The 21,760-nt window shown below is 34.3% G+C and overlaps 1 protein-coding gene across 3 annotated transcripts in view; it reads left to right on the forward strand.

Annotated features, from left to right (window-relative positions):
• The first annotated feature begins 1,819 nt into the window (after positions 1 to 1,819).
• The window catches only part of LOC105320372 (protocadherin Fat 4), a 46,912-nt gene continuing 26,971 nt past the window's right edge, over positions 1,820 to 21,760 (forward strand). Inside the window, exons 1-19 of one of the 3 annotated variants that reach the window (XM_066065616.1) lie at positions 1,820 to 2,016; positions 2,434 to 2,501; positions 2,945 to 3,189; positions 4,059 to 4,250; positions 13,710 to 13,838; positions 15,932 to 16,117; positions 16,678 to 16,815; positions 16,962 to 17,147; positions 17,238 to 17,369; positions 17,653 to 17,838; positions 17,969 to 18,103; positions 18,312 to 18,500; positions 18,601 to 18,738; positions 19,039 to 19,242; positions 19,430 to 19,558; positions 19,932 to 20,120; positions 20,526 to 20,654; positions 20,902 to 21,087; positions 21,613 to 21,759. In XM_066065616.1, the coding sequence (XP_065921688.1) occupies positions 2,435 to 2,501; positions 2,945 to 3,189; positions 4,059 to 4,250; positions 13,710 to 13,838; positions 15,932 to 16,117; positions 16,678 to 16,815; positions 16,962 to 17,147; positions 17,238 to 17,369; positions 17,653 to 17,838; positions 17,969 to 18,103; positions 18,312 to 18,500; positions 18,601 to 18,738; positions 19,039 to 19,242; positions 19,430 to 19,558; positions 19,932 to 20,120; positions 20,526 to 20,654; positions 20,902 to 21,087; positions 21,613 to 21,759 (2,907 nt within the window). In that variant the 5' untranslated portion in view covers positions 1,820 to 2,016; position 2,434. Of the gene's footprint in view, positions 2,017 to 2,117; positions 2,305 to 2,433; positions 2,502 to 2,944; positions 3,190 to 4,058; positions 4,251 to 13,709; positions 13,839 to 15,931; positions 16,118 to 16,677; positions 16,816 to 16,961; positions 17,148 to 17,237; positions 17,370 to 17,652; positions 17,839 to 17,968; positions 18,104 to 18,311; positions 18,501 to 18,600; positions 18,739 to 19,038; positions 19,243 to 19,429; positions 19,559 to 19,931; positions 20,121 to 20,525; positions 20,655 to 20,901; positions 21,088 to 21,612; position 21,760 lie in introns of those variants that run through there. The other 2 variants (XM_066065618.1, XM_066065617.1) reach the window with 2 other exon arrangements.

Below are 21,760 nucleotides of genomic sequence, written 5' to 3' on the forward strand. Positions count from 1 at the left end.
TCCTTTGACCCCTTATTTCATTCATTGCTTTAACATTGTCTGAAAAGCGCCATATCAATCTAGGCAATGCAGAAGACCAAACTATTGTTGTGGTAGGGAACGTGCCACAGATTCGAGACAATGTTGTGGAAAGAAGCTCCTGCAACTCCTCAGTTGTTTTTTGGCCAACATTGTTTGCTCCACAATGAATGATAAGAAACCGAGGACGATCTTCTAAAGTTAGTTATGTTGAAAGCCTTGTGTAAAGGTCTTGTAGCTTTCAGCCACTGTATCCTTGCCATAGGACTGAAGTGTTCTCGAGAAGGATTAAGCCTCCCCTTGATTTTGCACACATGGCTGCTCTTTTGACGATAGACGATCCAACAATCCAAACTCTGGCAGGACCTAGAATTAGCTTGTGTTTGGTTAGTAAGATAAATATTGTTGGAATGGTAAAGTGACCGAATTTATGTACGAAATGCGTTAGATCGACCCTTGAATGATGTCACTGTGAACGCCTTGAATTGCAATGGTTGTAGCTGCACCTATTTTAAATGAGTGCGAACTATAATTGGGACTATCAACTCCTTGTACATTAAGACAGCGCTTCAAAATGGTAATAAATTGATAGCAGTGTATTGGTTGACCTTCAAAATGAATGAACAATGGGTCAGATTCAGATGTTGATATCTGTAAGTGGGCATGCAGGCGGTGAAAGGACAAGCAACATCATTTGGAGCAGGAATGTGCAAGTTTGCCCCCACACCTTATTGGTTCGTTTTTGAATGATTGATTGTCAATGAATTTTGATCTGCTGCATTGAAATATCATCAAATAGTAAGATAGTTGCTGGTGTGTTGCCTTTAGACACGGTGAATTCACCTATGCGCAAGAGGGCATGAAATGCTTTGGTGAATGCTGCAGTGAATTGTTTGGTTTCATATACAGTGTTGCATACAGTTTGCAGAGTTGGCATAATTTTGTTTAAGAGGTCTAATGTCATTAAATTAAATGCAGTTAGACAAATTTATAAGCATTTGCACATTTCGAACGAAAATTAACGTTATCATTTTTGTAAGGGACTGTAATAATTATAAATGATCATTATAAAAGGCAAATGCTTTTTTAAAAATGGATGATTCTTGTAAATTTGATGTGGTTAAAGTAGTGACAAACCTTCTCTGTACTAAATGTGATTTTTGTACAAAAATAGTTTTAAACGACACCAGTAAAACGGCACACTCCTAAACCAAACGAACACGAAAATGAAACCATTTCAAGTAACTGTTTTAGTGACCAATGTAAATGGTTTTAATTTAAAGCACAAGTGATCTACAACCTCACCACAATATGAAACATACGTTTCAATATCGGTACACCTGCCCGGTTTGTCTAAGAGGGTTTGACAGAAAATGGAATTTCAGCGGACATCTGGCAACGCATCATGAGATCTTAAAGGAATGAAATATTTTTTTCAGATTTTTAAATCTTCAAAATATGTCTGTTGTCTGCAGCTGTTTTAAAAAGGCATTGTCCTGTTCTTGTATACATAATTTGCATACAAAACAACATGTAGATTTTCATATTCATTGCTTTTATATTTTTTGGCAACAGTTTTGGTCAGTTTCGGACAGAAACAAGCTAGTTCAAGAATGCCTATATTCTTATACTCAAATGTAAAAAAGAGCCGCACATCCCCCTTAAATACCTATTCCACACAAACAATTCTGTACGCAGAGCAACTTAACTTGTTCGCTCGCTTTGATGAACAGCGCTACCTGAAACTGTATACTTCTCATCTTGCACTGTCTACGTGTGCTTTGGTTGTAATATCAATGGTTATCTAAGCATGAACGTTTCTTTTAAATGTTCCCTTTTAAACTTGTGTTGCTATATATTGAGGATACATGATTTTAAAAAATAACCTTGAGGCATGGCAAAGAGGAAGTAAAGTAGGTGTTACATTCACCTACCGTTTAAAGTTCAGCGTTTTTATTCGATACATCAAGACACCGAGTTCCAAATAATTGCATCAAGGTAAGTTTTATTTTTGTCTTCTTTTTCACTTCAAAGAAATTAAATATTTGGAATTAAATGGGTTAAGGCAAAAGTTCTAAACATATATCTCAGACAACCAAAGGTGCATAAAAGCTTTCGATTCTAAATACACATATGAGGATTCGCTTCTCTTTTCATTCGAGAAGTCAATACTAAAATATGGCCGTGATGCGTCTAAATTTTTGTTGTCATCTGACACTTATATCAACTTGACCTAGCTAAAGAATTTTAAACCCCGTTCTACTTTTAAATAAGATTCATTTAAAGGTATTACCATACAGTAGTTTTCTATTTTACATTAAGAATTTTTTTGTTGCAAAATTGCGATCTTACACTTGTTTACGAATTCTACTAGCTGTGTATGCATGTAAATGAAACAGCCTTGCATTTTTTTAGGATGTGGACGAGTTCGGTATTATTTTTACAAACTTTGATATGGACAACAAATCTGCAGAGTATTACAGGTATCTTAGCATTACTGTTTGCTTACTATATCGTGTAGGATATTTAAAGGTATTCCCTTAATGAAACTAAACCAATTAAAAAAATATACAGGGAAATTGCTTACAAACTTTGTCTATGTAATAAATGAAAAGAACGAAGGCTTTCAAACCAAAAAGTTAAACTCTTTGCGGTATACAATACAATCTCTAACAGATTCTTTTTCTTTAACGAATCCTGAATGCTTAAATACTTTTTACTAGAACTAATCTGTAAGTATCCCAGAAACTTCAGAACAAATCATTGATTGGCTTTAATGAAAATAAGATAACAAGAACATACAAGAAGACGCAATCCATAAACGTTTTTCTCTGTCAATGCATATACATTAAATAAAACGCCATGTATAATGCCTATACACAATTCAAATCACGCATATCAGAATTTGTCATTTTGTTCATAATAGGAAACAGTTTTGCACCAGAGATTTTGTCTGTAAATGTCAACGAAAGAATTCCAGAAAATACGAAATTTGGCGTTATTGTGGCAACTGTGTCAGCGTCAGACAGAGACACCCAATTTCCTGACAACGACATCAGATTCCAGATGTTTGCTTCACAATTAGCATCGGAGTTTTTTGCAGTAGACAGCCTGATGGGAAATATTTTTGTGAAAAAAGATTTAACTTTAGATACCTCTAAAATATATCAGGTACAAGAAAAGTTGAAATTTCTAAACTACAGTAAAATAATTTAACATATTTCTTGCATGTAGTTTCTAGGGAAATGTCAGTAGAGTATGCTCACTCCTTCTAAGCACCTGATCCCACCTCTGTCTTTTAGAGGTCCGTGTGACTCTGCGCTGAATTTGTATTTCGTTTTATGGATTTTTGAGATGGTTGACAGTTTGTTATTGCCATTTTTTATAGAGAATAAAACCTCTCCTCAATTGACAATATTGTTACAGTTGACTGAAGGTTAACAGAGACCTTTTAACTTAAAGAGTCATGGTTACAATTTTATCTTTTTATTTTTATTGTTTACATGATGATATACCATGCTTTAGGAATGTGTTTATAATGATGAACTAAAATGTGTCAGTCAAAGAGTTATACATGTAAGCAAGACACAAAGCTCACAATTCTTTGTTATGTAAACGAGAATCGTGTTATGTATTTGTTAACAATAGTTCGATTCCGATAAAATTTCTTTTTCAAGCTCATTTTCTATCTTCTGATTTCATTTTAAAACAGTTACTAGCGTTTATTATATTCATTTTATGTCCAAACCTGGAGTTTTCTTTTCAACATTCAAAATATAAACAAAACATGACATAAGCTTTGTTTTGATAACAAGGAATTGTGAGCTTTTTTATCTGACTTATAACTCAACGAATGTCTTTTCAATTTGATTGACTATTAGAAAAGCCTATCTGAAGTTGTAAACAATTAAAACGGTAAAATGAATTTTGACCAAAGTCCCTTTAAAACCCATTAGATATGTCTATTTTCGACAATATTAACTTAATTTTCCACCTGTTGTTTAAGCACTATTCTGGCTAATGGCTAATACTATTTTTAGGTATTTGTACAAGCCTATGATATGGGATCACCCTCCAGGTCTTCAGCTATAAATGCCACAGTAACAATAGATGTATATAGGAATTTATTTCACCCATATTTTACTGGTGAACCATTCACCACAAGTATTACTGAAAATATTATCGCCAACACTTCAATACTACAAGTCAACGTTGGGGATGACGACACTGACGTAAGTCATAAATCTAATTTTGTACCAGCAGGTTTTCTGCAAATTTGCATGATTTGTTTTGCACAGCATATGAAACTAATGCAACTGTATACTAACATTCTCATTTTTGTTGGAAAACATACCAAAACAACTATTTAGATGTTTTTAGTTACTGGACACGTTGAACGAGATTAAGGGTAATCTGCAGCCATCTTGTACATTTGAGGACAAGAATGTAAACATGCATTTCTTGACCTGCGTTGTTTCTGTCAAAAACTGGCCTAAATGTTGCCAAAAGATATAAGAGCAATAAATATCGAGTCCTACATGTCATTTTATTTAAAAAGTATGCATACACGATCAGGACAATGCCTTTCTAGTCACTCGGAACAGCTGTCGAACTGCGCAGCTACAGACTTAATTTGAACATTTTAAAATATGAAGAAAGTTCATCGGTGTCCTCTCTACTACCATTTGTTGAGAAAAAATGTGTGACTTGTAAAACCATAGTTTTGATCCACTGATCAAATCAAATGCTGGAATAAATAAAAGCACAAAATAAACGTTTATAATAAAATGCAGTGCATCGCAGAGGAGGGGGGGGGGGGGGGTTGTCTTCAAGCACTGTATACAGAGTTATTTTCGCCCTGTATAATTTTCGTCCTTTGACCCTTGCAAACTAATTTGCCGCGTCTTAAATTCCTCTTGACACTGTTGAATATACAGATATGTATGATTTTTTGAATTCTGGATGTGTGCCCAAGAAATTTTATCACTTAACTTTTTTTTCCATTGATGCATGTGGTGATATGATTCTCTTGAATGAGTATTGTATGGCATGGGAACTTTCTGTGCAATCCAAAATCGTAATTTTTTGTAAGCGTGGTCCGTATGATGAAAAATTAGTTTTCAGAGACAAAAATCTAGGATTGTTTAGGAGTTTTACATATTTAGATATAGTTTTCAAGTGTACAATTAAAAATACTAGCCCCGAAACAAAGACTTAGCGAAATTATTTAAAGAAAGATATCACAGAAATGATCTGAAGAGAAAAATGAAGTGGTCATACATATCAAAACCATCAAAGTCTTGCTTGCTTTTGCATCGGAAAACCTGTATTGATTTAATCTCTCTTTGTTTTTTCAGTTGCATTTCGTTCAATTGTTTTTTTTTACTGGAATATTGTTGAATATTATTGTTCATGTTTAATGTATAATTTGTACCGTTTTTACAACAATAAAAAAAATTAAGATGTATTATTTTCTATAGTTGGTCCTTAACATTTTTGCTTAATTAAGGTCTTCCGTTTCCAACGGAAGACCTTATTGTTTTTCTTAGGTTTCTTTTTCCCTATTATTAGGGTCTTCCGTCTTCAGCGGAAGACCCTTCTATTATTGTAATGTTTCTTTTTCACTTTTCTTATTAAGGTCTTCCGTTTCCAACGGAAGACCTTATTGTTTTTCTTAGGTTTCTTTTTCCCTATTATTATTATTATTTTTTTTTTCTTACCGATTTTGTGCACGCGATTTCTCGGAAACGGCTCAACTGATTTACGTCAAATTTTCAGTTCTGATAGGTATTGATCTGAACCTTGTTGGAAATTTTTTTTGTTTATGACGTCACTTCCTGTCTTGAGATATCATGGATTTATCGGTTTTTATAGGGGTATTTTGTCACGAGAACTCCTCTTTTACCATTTAAGATATGATGTTGATCTTTTCAGGGCTGATAGACGAAAGACTGAAATAGTGTCTAATGGTCATTAATCATCTTTATCTCAAAGAGCGCCGAAGCTCGCCCGAGCTTGAAAATTAGGATAAAAAAGGCGTCGTGATTTTTCTTGGTTTTCTTTGAATATCCCTTTTCATGAAAACATTTTGTTAAAACATGTAGAACAAAAAAACTTAAATAAATCAAGAGCTTTCATTTGAGATCATGAAAAAGGGGCTGGCCCTTCAAATAAGGGGCTGAGGGGGCTCTAAAGTATTTTAATGATAACTTTTTACCGTGAAATATTTTGTGATGCATTATAGAAGCAATTATGTTTATTCGTAGGTTATTTACCTATACATGGCAATCATTTACTTCTATGTTACGTAATTAGGGATTTTAAGGGGCCAAAAGTCCAAAACTTTGATGCTCAATATCTCAAAATGAAGAAACATTTGGATAAGCAATATATAACAAAAGATGCTCAAAATATAGAGCTTAACAACCTGAAACCATAATTTCCTTGTTATGCGGTCCCTAAAAGGATTTACAGGGTCGGCCCCTAAAACGACCCTCTCAAGATATCTCGAGAACGGTACATAATTTGTAAACACTTTTTGAACAAAATGTGTTTGAATTGACAAAAGCTTTCATTTGAAATCAAGAAAAAGGGGCTGGCCCTTTAAATTAGGGGCTGAGGGAGCTCTGAAGTCTTTTAATGATAACTTTTTACCGTGAAATATTTTGTGATGCGTTATAGAAGTAATTATGTTCATTCTAAGGTTATTTACCTATACATGGCAATCAATAACTCCTATGTTACGTATTTAGTAATTTTTAAGGGGCCAGAAGTCCAAAACTTTAATGCATAATATCTCAAAATGAAGAAACATTTGGATAAGCAATATTTAACAAAAGATGCTCAAAATATAGAGCTTAACAATAATCAACTATAATTTCTTTGTTATGCGGTCCCTAAAAGGAGATACAGGGTTGGCCCCTAACACGACCCTCTCAAGATATCTCGAGAACGGTACAAAATTTGTAATTACTTGTTGAACAAAAAGTGTTAGAATTGACAATAGCTTTCATTTGAAATCATGAAAAAGGCGCTGGCCCTTCTAATAAGGGGCTGCGGGGGCTCTTAAGTCTATTAATGATAACTTTTTACTGTTAAATATTTGGTGATACGTTATAGAAGCAATTATGTTCATTCTAATGTTATGTACCTGTACATGTCAATCATTTACACTTATGTTACGTAATTAGGGATTTTAAGGGACCAGAGGTCTAAAGCTTTGATGTTTAATATCTCAAAATAGAGGAAAACTTTGGAAAGCAATATTTAACAAAAGATGCTCAAAATATTGAGCTTAACAATGTACAACCATATATATTGTTTTTATCTGGCCCCTAAAAGGAGTTTTAGGACCGGATATCAAAACGATTTTTCCCAGATATCTCATAAACGGTAACCAATTTCTAAATACTTATTAGTGGTACACAAAAATACCTTTTGACTAAAATGAATGAAAAGGAGCTGATCCCTCAAATAAGGGACACCAAAGGGATAGATAGTCTTTCACCCATTACTCATAGATCCCGCCTCCTTTTCCGATTACGTTTCGTTGATGAAGGTCAAGAGTAAGGTCATTGCATATTCTAAAAATCGGACGGAAGACCTCCTCGATGCTCGCAACGAGATCGTGTCTAGTTATTATTTTTTTTCTGTCACGTTTTCTCAAAAACGCTTCAGCCGATTTTCGTGAAACTTTCAGATCTTACTCATGACAAAATTTGTAAGAAAATTACACGAGATTTTTTGGTCGTCACTTCCGGTACCGAGATATTAAAGATTTTATGTTTTTGCTTGTTCACAATTTTTCTCAAAAAGTATTCAAGAGAGGACTTTCAAATTTTCAGAGAAGGTAGAGAGTGAACGGCCGCAGTGCCCTTCGCATATTCGAACGTCCGCCGTCACTTCCGGTCGTCACCGGAAGGAAATGAAAAACCTTAATTTTTTAATTTTTTGGATTTGAATTTTTTTTAGTTTTTCATTCGATAGAGACGCTCTCAAAACTTCAGAATATGAAATTCGTATTAAAATCAATCCACGCATTCTTGAGATTTTGGACTCCAAAGTTCTGAGTGCCGAATCTTTATTCTCTCTCATTTGTGTTTTGATGAATGGGTTTATCTTTAAAATGATGGATTTGAATATTTTCAGTTTTATTTTTGTCATAAATAAAAAAAGATAGCAGCTTTTTTTAGTACAAATATAGAGCTCTTTTCTGTCAGCAGATCTCTATATTACGACGCTCGTCGCATCGCCGACATCAAAGACATGCCGCCGAAGTGCAGTTCGCCCGCATTAGAGTTCGCTTGGTCGCTTTGCCGGCATCAAAGAAATGCCGCCAACTCAATGACTGTATGCACACAACATTTAGCAATGCACCCAAGTTATTCTACTCGGCTTAAAAAGGAGGACTGCTTAGTATTTAATCCCATATATAGATACACACATGCATATATACATGCGTTTATTGACAAAGGTTGCTTATATATTGATTTCCTGAACATTATAAAACGCTATGTAATCTCTCTCTCTCTCTCTCTCTCTCTCTCTCTCTCTCTCTCTCTCTCTCTCTCTCTCAAGTACAAATGTTTTAGCATTTGAATAAGAACTAGTACAGGTAACGTGGAGTAAATTGGAAAGAAGCTAAATGTACATTGGCGTCCAAAAACTATACATATTTTATATCAAGTTACGGGATAATGTCTATGGATTCAAATAATTCGAGTTTCGATTGGCGTGCTTGACATGTACTGTAGAAAAAATTCTAACTCCCGAGCCCCTTACTCAATCCGAATGAAATTTTGTGTAAATGTACCTCGGACCCTATTCTTATTGTCTGCCAAATATGCAGCAGATTCAACAATTAAGAAGAAATTCCTGAGATCAAACGGCGAGTATAGCCTGTACGGGGACTTAAAATTTACACAGTACATGTAAGCTGCCGCGTAATATTTCTGTTGCGTGTATATTTCTTGTTTTCCGTTTAATCTGTATCTACGATAGCGTGTGAACTACTTATGAATGTTAGAACTGTGGAAATTACTGTCATCAAATTTTTACCGAATAAATTTACGTGTTACTGATTTCGTTATTTCTACATTTATAAAGATGTTATCAATCCTGCTGAAATAAAACAGTCAAGCATAATAGTAAACGACACGAAAAAACGTTCTCAACACTGAAATACATGGGTAAAATGCATCAGTCATTGTTTTAGGACTTCCCCTAATTGTTGTTAACCGAATCCGAGATCCACACCTAAAAATTCTATTTTCGATTTATTTAAGACGAAAAATCAAGCTCGGGTCTTTTCACCCCCCCCCCTCCAGACACAAACACGCATCAATATTTCAAATGACCTCGCACTGTTACCAAACCTGAATAGTCAGACATCTTACACGTTGTTTTTCATCTCATACAAAAACTCAACTCCTCTCCCGGGCGGAAACTCCCAAAATTCAAAGACAAATTCGGGAATTATTTCGCGTCAGCAATGTTTTGAGACACCTGCAAAGGCTGTGTGTTCTAATCTCGCCAGAGCCAAGATTTGTTCTTTCTCTCTATTTCTTTCTCTCCTTTTTGTCTAATTTTCTTACTAAAATGGGAATTATTTCGCGTCAGCAATGTTTTGAGACACCTGCAAAGGCTGTGTGTTCTAATCTCGCCAGAGCCAAGATTTGTTCTTTCTCTCTATTTCTTTCTCTCCTTTTTGTCTAATTTTCTAACTAAAATATTCAACATAAAAGGGTGTTTGACTGTAAAACAAGTTGAAAAACACTCTTTAATTAAGATTTAGACAAAAACAGTGTTTTATTATTAGGGTCTTCCGTCTTCAGCGGACGGAAGACCTCCTCGTTGCTCGCAACGAGATGGTGTCTAGTTATTATTATTATTCTTTTTTTGTCTTACAAATTTTGTGCAGGCGATTTCTCGGAGATGAATCGTTCGATTTCTTTCAAATTTTCAGGGCTGATGCCTAGTCATATGAATTTTATACTTCCGGTCCCGAGTTATCGTCGTTTTACGATTTTTAAAAGTCAATTTTGTCGGCGATGTTTCTCAAAAACGAGTAAAGATAGAGAACTGAGATGATAGATCTAGCAATATCCTCGTGTACCTCGGTCAAGAGAATGTTGACCGTCACTTCCGGTCGTCACCGGAAGGAATTTCAAAAATGAAAATTTTGAACTTTTTGTTTTTATATATTTTTTCCAAATAGATGATAGTGACCCTTTCACTGATTCAGAATATGTAATTTGTTTTAAAATCGGTCAAGGCGTTCTCGAGAAATTAAGCGTCAAAGTTCTGAAGCGGAGTCCGAGTAGCTCAGTCGTTATAGTCGTGGACATGGCCCAGGCGACCCGGGTTCAAGCCTCGAGTGCCGCAATTTTTTTTTTCGCTTAGATCTACGATTATATGTTTGAATTGAAAAGTTTAAACTTATCTATTCAATAATTGGACGGAAGACCCACTCGTTGCTCGCAACGAGATCGAATCTAGTTATTATTATTTTTTTTTTTTCTTACCGATTTTGTGCACGCGATTTCTCGGAAACGGCTCAACTGATTTACGTCAAATTTTCAGTTCTGATAGGTATTGATCTGAACCTTGTTGGAATTTTTTTTTGTTTATGACGTCACTTCCTGTCTTGAGATATCATGGATTTATCGGTTTTTATAGGGGTATTTTGTCACGAGAACTCCTCTTTTACCATTTAAGATATGATGTTGATCTTTTCAGGGCTGATAGACGAAAGACTGAAATAGTGTCTAATGGTCATTAATCATCTTTATCTCAAAGAGCGCCGAAGCTCGCCCGAGCTTGAAAATTAGGATAAAAAAGGCGTCGTGATTTTTCTTGGTTTTCTTTGAATATCCCTTTTCATGAAAACATTTTGTTAAAACATGTAGAACAAAAAAACTTAAATAAATCAAGAGCTTTCATTTGAGATCATGAAAAAGGGGCTGGCCCTTCAAATAAGGGGCTGAGGGGGCTCTAAAGTATTTTAATGATAACTTTTTACCGTGAAATATTTTGTGATGCATTATAGAAGCAATTATGTTTATTCGTAGGTTATTTACCTATACATGGCAATCATTTACTTCTATGTTACGTAATTAGGGATTTTAAGGGGCCAAAAGTCCAAAACTTTGATGCTCAATATCTCAAAATGAAGAAACATTTGGATAAGCAATATATAACAAAAGATGCTCAAAATATAGAGCTTAACAACCTGAAACCATAATTTCCTTGTTATGCGGTCCCTAAAAGGATTTACAGGGTCGGCCCCTAAAACGACCCTCTCAAGATATCTCGAGAACGGTACATAATTTGTAAACACTTTTTGAACAAAATGTGTTTGAATTGACAAAAGCTTTCATTTGAAATCAAGAAAAAGGGGCTGGCCCTTTAAATTAGGGGCTGAGGGAGCTCTGAAGTCTTTTAATGATAACTTTTTACCGTGAAATATTTTGTGATGCGTTATAGAAGTAATTATGTTCATTCTAAGGTTATTTACCTATACATGGCAATCAATAACTCCTATGTTACGTAATTAGTAATTTTTAAGGGGCCAGAAGTCCAAAACTTTAATGCATAATATCTCAAAATGAAGAAACATTTGGATAAGCAATATTTAACAAAAGATGCTCAAAATATAGAGCTTAACAATAATCAACTATAAATTCTTTGTTATGCGGTCCCTAAAAGGAGATACAGGGTTGGCCCCTAACACGACCCTCTCAAGATATCTCGAGAACGGTACAAAATTTGTAATTACTTGTTGAACAAAAAGTGTTAGAATTGAGAATAGCTTTCATTTGAAATCATGAAAAAGGCGCTGGCCCTTCTAATAAGGGGCTGCAGGGGCTCTTAAGTCTATTAATGATAACTTTTTACTGTTAAATATTTGGCGATACGTTATGAAGCAATTATGTTCATTCTAATGTTATGTACCTGTACATGGCAATCATTTACACTTATGTTACGTAATTAGGGATTTTAAGGGACCAGAGGTCTAAAGCTTTGATGTTTAATATCTCAAAATAGAGGAAAACTTTGGAAAGCAATATTTAACAAAAGATGCTCAAAATATTGAGCTTAACAATGTACAACCATATATATTGTTTTTATCTGGACTCTAAAAGGAGTTTTAGGACCGGATATCAAAACGATTTTTCCCAGATATCTCAAAAAACGGTAACCAATTTCTAAATACTTATTAGTGGTACACAAAAATACCTTTTGACTAAAATGAATGAAAAGAGCTGATCCCTCAAATAAGGGACACCAAAGGGATAGATAGTCTTTCACCCATTACTCATAGATCCCGCCTCCTTTTCCGATTATGTTTCGTTGATGAAGGTCAAGAGTAAGGTCATTGCATATTCTAAAAATCGGACGGAAGACCTCCTCGTTGCTCGCAACGAGATCGTGTCTAGTATATAATTATTATCAAATAGAAAATTTATTTACACAATGGAATGTTTTAACATGAAGAAAGCTCTTCATTTTATTTGCATGAAAACAAACATTAGTACAAATAACATGGAACATCTTTAAAACCATTTGAATGTTGGCTTCTAAATAATTGCTTTATTGGTTTAAATTTTACACTGATTAAAATGCTATTTTAAATTAAATCAAAGTACTGAAGTACTGACGGGAGTTGATTTTATCGATTGTCAATTATTCAAAATCAACGATATGTGATTTTGCATGGCAAGAAGTATCAGTAATCGAAATATTTCTGAGAAATTGTATGGATCCAGGCAAGATTGAACTCTTGTATTGTTCAACCAAACGCTCGGCTGTCTCCGTTTATTTCCGACAAGCAAGAGAGACTCTGTTTTGTCGGATATTAACGGAAACAGCCAAGCGTCTGCTTGAACGAGACTACATTGAACTCTAGCGTAGGAATACATACGACTTTAAAAATATCTAAACTGTTCGTACTATTTAAAATCTATCTATTTCCAAGGTATTTATAAATAAGTTTTTCTTGAAAAACAATGCTCCAGAATACATAGCATCGAATTTATCGTTTATTTTCAAGAACTAAGTGTTGTCAGCGGTATTGATTTGTGCTTAGGTCCAAACACTGTTTCACTTTCGCTTTGCTCGAGTAAGTGCATAGGAGAGTTGATTAAAATCAACTCCCAAAAAGTAAACGTTAAAATGTGTACCCTTTGTCACAGAGAAGAGAAAACTATAGAACATATATTATGGGATTGTGATTGTGTTCAATCTGTTTTAGAAAATTTTAAACAATATTTAGAAGAAAAAATTAATTTTCAGGTTACATATACCAAAAAAAACTTTCATTCTAGGCATCCTTGGTAATAGCAAACATTTCCTTATCATCATTTTTCTTTGGTTTAAGTACTATATTTAGACAGCAAGGTGTACTGAGACACAGTTGGGTATTTCTTATGTAATGTAGTCTTTAAAGCTCTTCTATGAAACACAGAAATTTATTTCTTATAAAAATGGTGAAAGTGAGATTTTTGATAGTCATCAGAACATCTGGAATCCAATCTTTACTTGAATTCTCCTTTCCTCTCTCTCTCAAATGAATTTTTTCTGAATTATTATATTTAAAGCATCATAATTATGCATGTATGTCTGCAGAATGTAAGAAATAATGTAGTGTTTTACATCAAGGAATGCAAGCTTTAAGATGTTTGCTTTTTTAGGCACCATTCAACACAGTAACTCTATCTGCCATTGGAGATGACAAAGCCCCGACTTATTTCAGACTGGATAGTGATGGGCGCATTGTTGTCATCGGTGATCTAAAGGCAGATTCAAACACTCATTACCTGGTGAGTTGCGTATCATAAACAAATATGATCTTTTTGTTCCTCTGATAACTATACTTGGGTCTTCAACTCACCTGAGCTGAAAGCTCAAGTGAGCTTTTCTGATTAGTTTTCGTCCTTTTGTCTGGCCGTCTATCCGTCCAGCTGTAAACTTTTTACATTTCCGACTTTTTTAAATAAAAAATTACTCGGTCGATTTCAACAAATCTTAGCTGAAAACATTATTGAATAAAGGGAATTCAAGTTTATTTTTTTCAAATCAAGGGTCACTGCCTCTTCTTAAGGGAGATAATTAAAAATATTTAAAAGTTGTTGGCATTTTACAAGTCTTCTTATGATTCCTGGGGTCGGAGCGGGGGATAGAGTTGGACCACAGGAGAGGGGAGGGGGGGGGGGCAATTTTTCTTTGAACATAGGAATATATTCGGTACAATCTTAGAAAATCTCCTCAAAATTAAAGCGACCAGAAAAGATGTAGCTTGTGCGAAAGCATCCACAGGTAGTGTAGATAGAAGTTTATTAAATTCATGATTCCTGGCGGTAGTGTGGGACCACAATAAGTGGGGTCAAATATTTGCTTAGGAATATATTATTTTTTTACATTTTTGTGGCCAGAAAAGCTGTACCTAGGTTGGAGCATCCTCTGGTAGTGTAATTTGAGGTTTGTTAAGATCCTTATCTTTGGGTAAGGGAAAAATTGGTCTACAATTGGCAGGGGGTCAACTTATACAGAAATATATAGTGAAAAATCTTTTTAAATGTGACTGGAGTGAAAGTATTTTCAGGTAGTGAATATTCAAGATTATTCAAATCATATTCCCCGGTGGTAGGATGGTGCTACAATTGGGGAGGGGGCGAACTATGAAATAGGAATATACTAAGAAAAATTTTCCTCCCAAAATCCAGGTATCCAGAAATGCTGTTACTTATGTGGAAGCATGCTCAGGTAGTATAAAATCAAGTTTTTAATTCATTATCCCTGGTGTTAAGGTAAAATTCGAGGGTAGGATCAAATATTTGTATTGAAATATATGTATATAAATTAAAACTAAAAAAAAATCTTTTTATGAAAAAATCCTATCAGTCATAATTTGTTCAAAGTTTTCCATAAGATTATTCAGAGAAAATACATCTTTAAAAATCTTAAAATATCAATAATCCAGAAAAGCTGTAACTCCTGTGATAGCATCCTTAAATGATGCAGATTGAAAGTTGTTCAAATCATGAACCCCATGGGAAGGTTGGGGTCACAACAGAGGTTAAAGTTCTACAAAAAAAGTGTAATAATCTATGGTATTACTTATATACAATATTCTTGACATATTTTTGATTCTGAATTGTTAATACTGTAGACTGACAAGAGATTCAAAGTCTGATTTATGTTTTGTACATGTGTACACAAGCATTTGTTTAAGGCCTTCTTTTGAACTGCGATGCTTAACATGTGATATTCCTTTAAAACCATCCTGTTACAAAAGGGAATTAATGCTAAACACTTCTTATACAAAATGTATTCTACTACATTGCCCAGATATGTTTTATGACTACATAAAGTTGATTTCATTATGGCTACATGTATTGTTGCTTTTTTGAGCGATGTGGCCCATCGAGCTCTTGTACATTACATTATATTTAGTAAGAAACAAATAGCTCTAGAAATGAACAAATGTTAATAAAAGACAGCAGTATCTACGTTCCACATAAATTACTTGTGTGGAGAGCTACTGCAGATAAATATGTAACACCATTAAAGAGAAATGATACCTAAAGGTTAAATGATAAGTCACAAACGTTAATCACAAGCAAAAATGAAAGTTCATGCTTGTGGATGTAATATTGGATTTTCCATTAGATAGCAATTCCTAAAGCACGAAATTTGAGGTATAAATCTCGTTTGCAGGAAAGAAAAGATGTAACATGTAACAAAATGTAAATAAAATGCATTAAATTGTTTTATTTTAACATATATAGTTACATAACTGCAACGGTGTGTGCATAGAAATTGAGGTCCGTTTCTTAACATGCATACACACACCGTTCGAGATATGATTTGATTCTTAAATTTCATTTATAAAATTGTTATTTTTTGCATTCAGTTGAGAATTTTGGCTCAAGATGGTGGATCCCCTTCTAGAACAGCAATTACAATAGCTTCCATAACAGTGCAGCGCAATCTTTATGCTCCAGTCTTTCAGATACTGTCTAAAAATGAGACAATACTTGAAACACGACAGCTAGGCCTTCCAATCCTTCAAGTGAAAGCAACTGATGGTGATAGAAGAGTAAGTTCTTGAACATCCAAAATTTTCTTAAATAAACATTCATTGTTACAATTTGTTTGGGTGGTTGTTCTACGTTACTTTCGTCCAAAAATATAAATTTCAGCAAATTTAGTATTAAAAATAAACTATTTTCTTATGAAAAGCAAACCTGGAAAAACATTCAGATGATTTTTAAGATAGAAATTGAAGTGACAAATTGATTAGAGAAAACTTGTTATACTGTAAATTTAAGGCACTTGTAATCTTTCGTGAATTTGTGTCATGAAATGAATTTCATCTTTCTAAAAATTGAAAAGGTCTTACAAAATAATTTAAAAAAATAAATACTCTACATTATTGTAAATTGAAAATATAATGACCAAATTTCAAAGTTGCTTTACACAGAATTTTTAAATATTTTTACATATTCTTGTTCACTGCATGAAATTATTTAAACTTTGACTCTAAAGGTGCAATATATGATATAGTGAATATAAACTATAGCACAGATGAATCAATTTTTACGATGAAGCCAAGGTTTCTACAAACTCTGCTGCAGTTTTCTTATTTGTGTTTAACAGGCACCAAACAATGTTGTGAGGTACTCTCTGACAGAAGGAGCTGATGACATTGAGTGTTTCCTGATAGATGCCCAAACAGGCAGTCTGTCTTTGAGGCGATCCCTTCTCTATGCTCCTTGCACTGGCATTAGATATCGGGTAAAATGGAGTGCAGAAAAATTAAGTCATTGAAAATGCTTACTTACAGATCTACTTTAGTGTAATGTACAATCTATATTGAGTTACTTTGTTTGATTATTTTCACAGATTTTTAGATACCGGTACTAAGTGATTTTTTTTAACAGATGACCGTCACTGCCACGGACCTAGGTTTGAATCCTTTCTCCAGCACTATAACTGTTACTGTGGATGTTGATCGCAATGCCAATCCTCCCGTCTTCGAGAACATCCCAGCAATTGCACCAATCAATGAAAATCAACCAACAAGTCAAGGCTTTTTCACTGTCAGAGCTACAGATGCTGACACAGTGGTATGACAATACCATCAATGGCTACAATAATCTATGAATAAAATTGAAGGAGATTCTTCATCTAATTATTTGAATTAACTTTTTTTACAGACTCCATTCGGAGATATCACATATTCCTTGGTTGGTGATGGAACAGCAACCATTTATTTCCAAGTGGATTCTTCCACTGGTGTATTGAGTCTTAAACAGAGCATACAGCCTGATACAGCTTCTACATACAGGGTAAATATCTCTTGACAGGCTAGTCCCATCATAAAAAATATTTGTAAAAATATTGTTACTTGATTTTGAGAAAACTAATTTTAACCATGAGGTTGTAGATAAAACTTTAAATTTTGACATGTGTTTTTATTTGATTGATTTTATCAGACATCCCATGTGTGCAATTTGAATTATTCAAAGCATAGCTTCAATCAAAAGTAAAACATTTTATATTCCACAGAGATGTAAACAGTTCCAAAGTAAGTTATACATGTGTTTATGATAAACGTATCTATTTTTATAGCTAACATTCAGGGCTACCGATGGAGGCAACCCTCCTAAGTATGATGAGAAAACTCTAACTGTCAACGTCAATAGGAATCTCCTTGCTCCTGAGTTTGTGCACCAGATCTATGAGGTTACAATCTGGGAAATTCAGGCCTTGGATATTGTAATACAAGAAGTTTCTGCACGTGACAATGACACCAAAGTAAGGATGGAATATATGACAGTTGACTTCTAATTGCAACTGATATGTTTGAATTAAAATTTTAAATTTAAATTGGTTTTCAATATATAAGAAGAAGTGATGTTAATTAACTGCTATTTATTTTGAACAGGCTCCCCACAATGAAGTAACTTATGAAATAGTTGGTGATGCACTTGCTCAGACTTACTTCAGAATTGACAATGAAGGAAGGATTTATGTCAGGAGGCCTCTTACTGATGACAATGCTGACACAGGACTCTACACTGTAAGAGTTATAGAATAATCATGATCTGAGTGTTTCATAAATATCAGCTATCAAATATAAAAAGCTGGAAATTAAACTGCGCGAGCATTCTTTGAATCCTAGTAACATTCACACCCTATCAAAATTTTGAGAAATGAATTGCTATTAACTACAATTATTATTGAAAGACTCGTAAAATTTACATGTCGGCTATCGTCATTGTTTTCAGGTATCTGTACGAGCCAATGATAAAGGAACTCCTCAAAGATCCAGCAGCACTCTGGCCACAGTGAGAGTGAATGTTTTAAGAAACAGGAACTGTCCAACATTTGCATCTTCTGTTGTCGACATTTCCATTGACCAGTCTTCAGTCAGCAGGGTTATTTATGATGCCAATGCCACTGATCCAGATGCAGCAGTAAGTCAAGTAGCAATTAAGATAATGAAAAATGTTATTGCTACAATATTTCAGAATGAAAGAAAAAAAATTAAAATCATGTTAATTTGCTTTCTTGCAGAATACTCCATTCAGTACAGTCAGATACAGTCTCATTGGAGATGAAAATGCCCAAGTATTCTTTAGAGTTGATGACCAAACTGGGCAAGTTTTCACAAATGGGCCCTCATTATTCTCAGATCAGGGAACCATTTACCAGGTAAGAAAAGGCTGGCTGTTGAAGTCAAAGGCACTGTTTGTTACTTATAGATCCATGCATGTTTATCTACAAAGCTGTCACAGTGCATTTTATTTCACAATGAAAAGGCATCTTTAAGAGGTATTATCCTTCGTCCTCCTACGTACATTCATAGCTAAATATGCAATATCCCACGCATGCGCAGATTATGACCACTAATTCACAGAAACGTAGACGTAAACTTTTAAGGTCTGCAATATAGTTATACGTACATGGAATTGGCAATTTTTTGGATTGACTGATTTTAATGTATTTTTACAGTTGAGAGTGAGAGCCGAGGATGCAGTAAATACAGTCACAAGTTGCTCGGGAACCCTTGTGCTCCGTGTCGCTGTTAACAGAAACTTGAATTCCCCACAGTGGACAAATGTGAACACAGCCAATAACTATGTCACAACAATATCAGAAACTCACAGTGTATCCCTATCTGTGTACAGAATTCAGGCAATAGATGCTGATGACAAGGTTTGTGGATCTAAATACTCTTAAGAGTGAGAAAAAATGTGCTGGTTTCATTGTTCCTTAAGTGACTTACAACTCATGAACTGTTATTGATTTGTTGTCAGTTTGTAATACCGGTATGTTTATATAAAATTTACATTTTACCAGTATATAAAATTACAAAGACAATTGGTTTTTTTTTGTACCACAGGTGCCGAACAATGTTGTCAGCTATGCTATGACAACAAACTCCCCTAACAGGAACTTGTTCTTTGTTGATGTGGATGGCTTTGTTTATCTGAGAAACAGCCTTGTGGGAATTACAGGAGACCCATTCACGGTAAGATTTCCCCATCTCTTAATGAATTGCAAAGCAGTCAAAATGCTTATGTTTGTAAAGCAAAGTGACAGTGGCCTATTGTGCATGGCATTGATTCTAATGTGTTGAGTATAAGGTTATATATAAAAAAAAAATTATTTGTGTAAAATGTGCAGAAAATGAATGAAAGAGTTATCTTAAAGTTTTTAAATACGTATTGAGTATTTGTATACATGTATGCATGCAGTGTCCTGCAAATTATGTCAATAAGAGGCAAGGAATGTTATGAAAAATACCTATCATTAAAGCACCGGGCTTATGAATTTGTTTTTTTTATAATGTCTGATAAATACATTTTTGGGAGTAATGTCTAAACTTATTTTCTGTTTTGAAGGTAAGGTTTGTCGCAACTGATGGAGGTAATCCTGCTAGAACCAGTCCCGAGGCAACTCTTACAGTAAATGTGAATCGTAACCAGTTCCCACCAGAAATTCTGAATCTTCCCGCAGAGAAAGAAATCCAAGAAAATCAACTCGTCAATGAGGAAATTTACAGGGTCAATGGCAGGGACAATGATACTTTTGTAAGAGTTTCTCTCTTTCTCTCCCTGTATAAGTCAAATTTTCATTGATGTCAATTCATGTACAATCAAACATAAATATGATCTTCGACTGTTATAATACTGTAAATGTATTACATTTGGCTGTGTATTCTTTTTAATGCTTTTGATGGAATGCGGATTCCACTAAAACAAGTACATCGCCAAATGTCATGCACACACACACACACACACACACACATATATATATATATATATATATATATATATATATATATATATATATATATATATATATATATATATATATATATAAAAAAATAGTTATATTCAGGAATATGCTAATTCAAATCTACGCCAACTTGTTCCGCTTAATATCATACGTGCCAAATATAATACATTTACAGTAGTACTGATTTGTATTTGAAGGCTCCATTCAACGCCTATTCCTTTGAACTTGTGGGAGATGGCTCGTCAACGACGTTCTTCCGAGTTTCACCAAATGGTGCAGTAACATTGCGACAGTCTATCTCATTAGACCCTGCCAACACATTCCAGGTTGGCAATATTTTTGAGTACTGTCATGGATAACACAATTTTGAAAGAGTTATTTGGGATGATTGAAAAAATTTCAAGTTGGTTATATGTTACTGAATTCCTTTTAGGTTCCTTCTTTTGTAAAAAATGCTTCAAATTTGTCTTAAAGATTTGGGATAGGGGGACTCTTCACACTTGGATATTGATGAACTTGTACAAAATGAGATATGCATAATACTTATCTTTTTATTGCTTGGCTTAATTACAGCTGCGTGTCCGCGTGCAAGATGGAGGTACTCCTCGAAAGCAAGACGAGGGGCTTCTAACAATCAAAGTGAACAAAAACCTTTTCAGTCCTGTGATGACTACCGGCCAATACAGCAGACGAATCCTGGAAACCCAGACTGTTTCTCTGCCCCTGGTCACTGTCCTAGCCACCGATGGAGATCAGTTTGTAAGTTATGTTACATTGTGCAACTTGATGCTGGTCCTCAGAGACCTCAACTCTCTCTCAATATCCTGATTAGTGAATTTTTTAAAGGCATTCCTCTAGTGTTTAATTTAGTATCAACAAAGTTTAATGTTATATGAAGAATTCCTCTAAGGGCATAGTTAATGATAACCTTGACTATCATCATTTTATAATTTTTTTGTTTCAAAGAACTATTACCACTATCAATCAAAAAACTTATATTGTCATTTGAAAACTTTTTAGATAATTGAAATGCATATACTAGGTTCAAAATGAAAGAGAATATGGAGTATTAGGTATATCACTATGGGTGATATTTACCATGCACAGAAAATTATTTAGTTCTTGGGTGAAAATAGAAACTGATTAAATAATTACAAGGAGTTTTGATTATTTTATACTTGTCTGGAATAGATATACTTCATTTTTTATGTCAGAAATTAATAAGTAGTGATAGTATGACTCCTTCACAACACAGTTACACAGTGTCATGTTGTATCAATATAGGCACCCAACAACCAGCTGAGGTATTTCATAGTGGGTTCCAACACAACTATAACTGATTTCTTCATGGTGAATGAGGACTCCGGTGCTGTTATGTTAAGGAGATCTATGCTTGATTATCCAAACACAGCTACAACGTTTACAGTCAATG

The sequence above is a fragment of the Magallana gigas genome, chromosome 7 (assembly GCF_963853765.1).
Source record: "Magallana gigas chromosome 7, xbMagGiga1.1, whole genome shotgun sequence".
NCBI classification, from domain to species: Eukaryota; Metazoa; Mollusca; class Bivalvia; order Ostreida; family Ostreidae; genus Magallana; species Magallana gigas.